This window comes from Pundamilia nyererei, unplaced genomic scaffold (genome assembly GCF_000239375.1).
Source record: "Pundamilia nyererei isolate P.nyererei 1_Seehausen unplaced genomic scaffold, PunNye1.0 scaffold00499, whole genome shotgun sequence".
Taxonomy (NCBI): Eukaryota; Metazoa; Chordata; class Actinopteri; order Cichliformes; family Cichlidae; genus Pundamilia; species Pundamilia nyererei.
The window spans coordinates 162478-165392 of record NW_005187900.1 but is presented as its reverse complement, the minus strand read 5'-3'; the positions used below and the strand labels follow the sequence as shown (position 1 = coordinate 165392).

Below are 2915 nucleotides of genomic sequence, written 5' to 3'. Positions count from 1 at the left end.
TTTTTAGTGGCATGGTGAAGCTGTTTTTTGGTGGAAGTCCCCAAAATGACCACAGAATTTACTGAGCCTTTTTTTTTAGTCAGCAGTGATTATAAGTGAGCCAGTGATTAACACCCTTGAATGTGCATGAAAGGATCACTCCTTAAAAAAAAAGAAAGAAAAACAACCAAGATTCATGGTTCTGCCTGCCATGATAGGATTCAAAGGTATGTTCACTTTTATTTTGACAGTTTATGATTAACACACTTCTGTTTCTTTTTTTTGCAGTCGCCCCCACAGAAGTGAAGATTAGAGTGATTTCAGAGGACTCGTTTGAGTGTTTGACAGAAGCCAACCCAAACGCAAAATTTGCCTGGAGCAGGTAAAGCAGTTTGTATAATGGTTTCAGTTAATTTAAGTGATTTCATTGATTCTTTAGGTTTGTCTAAGTACACTGTGCTGAAAAAGCCCTGAGAGAGGGCAAGCTTTCGCTGGTATGACATCACCACTTAGGCTACATTCACACTGCAGGTCTTAACGCTCAATTCCGATTTTTTGATCAAATCCGATGTTTTTGTCTGTTTGTTCACACTACAGATAAAATGTGACAGCAAGCGTGCTCTGGTGTGAACCCTCAAAGCGGCCCGCATGCACAAAAGAAGACGTCACATACAAAGCGCTTTGTTTAGACCCAGACCAAACAGTATTGTTAGCCTGATGGCTGTTAATATAAAGACTCGTTCCGCACTTTACGTTTCCCAATTTTGCTTTAAGTTGTAAAGTTATTTTGTTATTTACATATGGCCTAATAAAGATCCTTATGGCTGTTTCAGAGAGGAGCGGTGCTTCAAAGTATAGTAGCAGATTTCCGTCAGAATCTGCAGATTATAGAGTACAAATAAAATGTTCACGTTTCTCCAACGTTGTCTTCGCAACAGTTTCACTAACGTCTACACTGGATGGCCAGGAAGCGTTCATGATGTCTTCTCGGGCGCTTCTCTGGCGCTGAGTATTGGCATCTCTCTTGTGTCAGTGACGTAAAAGACGGATTTAATGCGACATGACCATTCAAACAGCAGTCGCTTTCTAAAACATCAGATATGTATCGGATTCAGTACCACATACGAAAGTGACCCAGGTTGGGTTTGAAAATATCGGATTTGTGCCGTTCACACTGTCATACCATGATCGGATATGGGTCGTATAGGGTCAAAAAAGTTGGATTTGATGCGCAGGGTCCCCCCCATGCCCCCAACTCAGCATTCTTTCTCCTCCAAACACAACAGGTAGTTTTTACCAAAAAGTTCTATTTTGGTTTCATCTGACCATATGACATTCTCCCATTTTCGTCTGGATCATCCAAATGCTCTCTGGCAAAGTTCAGACGGGCCTGGGCACGTCTTGCACTGCAGGATTTGAGTCTCTGGCAGCGTAATGTGTTACTGATGTTACTTTGGTCCCAGCTCTCTGTAGGCCATTCAGTATGTCCCTCGTGTGGTTCTGGGATTTTTGCTCACCGTTCTTGTGATCATTTTGACCCCATGGGGTGAGATCTTGCGTGGAGCCCCAGATCGAGTGATTATTAGTGGTTTTGTATGACTTCCATTTTCTAAAAATTGCTCCCACAGTTGATTTCTTCACACCAAGCTGCTTAACTATTGCAGATTCAGTCTTCCCAGCCTGTTGTTTCTGGTGTCCTTTGACAGCTCTTGTGTCGTGGCCATAATAGAGTCTGGAGTGTGACTGTTTGAGGTTGTGGACAGGTTTCTTTTATTTTATTTTCTGGATTTTCTTTTCTCGTTTAGTCTCTCACAGCTGAGGAATACCAATGATGAAAATTACAGGCCTCTCTCATCTTTTTAAGTGGGAGAACTTGCACAATTGGTGGCTAATTAAATAGTTTTTCACCCCACTGTAGATCATGTATTTTGGTTTAATTTCAAGAACATAGCAACATTTATGTGAGCAAGGAAAATGACTAACACAACTAACAAACTAATAGCTGAAATTCATTGGAATTTTAGCACAACTCACTTTTTTTTGCCCTGTCGTGCATTTCACAATAAACCTCAGTCATGTTTTTCCAGATCTGGCCAGTCTTTGCTGCAGTCTGCCGTCAAAGTAGATGGTGCAAAGCTACAACTGCTGAGTCGGACCTCTGATCTAAACGGCCTCTATCAGTGTGAAGCATCTAATGCATATGGAAGAAAACACAGTCAGCTGTATGTGCATGTGGCATCAGGTGAGGTCAGCTTGGATTTAGCTGTGCAGTTTGTCCAAATCTTTCTCAATTTGTTTCTGATTTCCAAACTTTTGTGCAGATTGTATCATTCTGAAGTTATTCTGTTCTATTTTTTTGTGGACCACAATCAAAGGAAATAAATAGAAACTTGAACATTTACACTTGGAGTAAAATGATGGACTCTCCATATGAAGGGATAAACATACAAGTGAATGAATGAATGAATGATAGATAACTGATGCTCCAGTCATCCAGTACATTATATTATTCAAGTCAGTTCCAAAACCTAAAATTTAGAGCATGTCCTGACTTGTGATAGGTTCTGTTCATGGTCGTATCAAGTTTGTCTCATTTATTTTTGTGCCCTAGAACTTGTCAGAATGACACGTTTTTGAATGTGTACAGGTGCAGGTATTACATGGTGTTTGAATGCTGTCCAAGTCATCCAAATGTAAAATTGGAAAAGTCAAATATTCTTAATTCTTGTGTCCATGTAGGAGCATGCTCTGTGGCTTGGGCCTTATTTGGTGTTTTGGTTTTCCTGAATGTCACTGGGGCTGCAGCATGGTGCTTTTATAAACATGGATTTCTGATAAGGTACTTCTAACATTTACCTGCTTGTCTGTATGTTGGAAAATATAAAGTTTATCTCATTTTAAAGCATATGTGCTTTAAAGGGTGCTGATAAAAAAAA

At 40.1% G+C, this 2915-nt stretch overlaps 1 protein-coding gene across 1 annotated transcript in view; it reads left to right on the top strand.

Annotated features, from left to right (window-relative positions):
* Window positions 1–27: 27 nt before the first annotated feature.
* LOC102192294 (uncharacterized) overlaps window positions 28–2915 on the top strand; it is a 3916-nt gene continuing 1028 nt past the window's right edge. The window contains exons 1-3 of the mRNA XM_005754051.2: window positions 28–361; window positions 2067–2221; window positions 2719–2818. Coding sequence (XP_005754108.1) covers window positions 234–361; window positions 2067–2221; window positions 2719–2818 — 383 coding nt within the window. The 5' untranslated portion in view covers window positions 28–233. The remainder of the gene's footprint in view (window positions 362–2066; window positions 2222–2718; window positions 2819–2915) is intronic.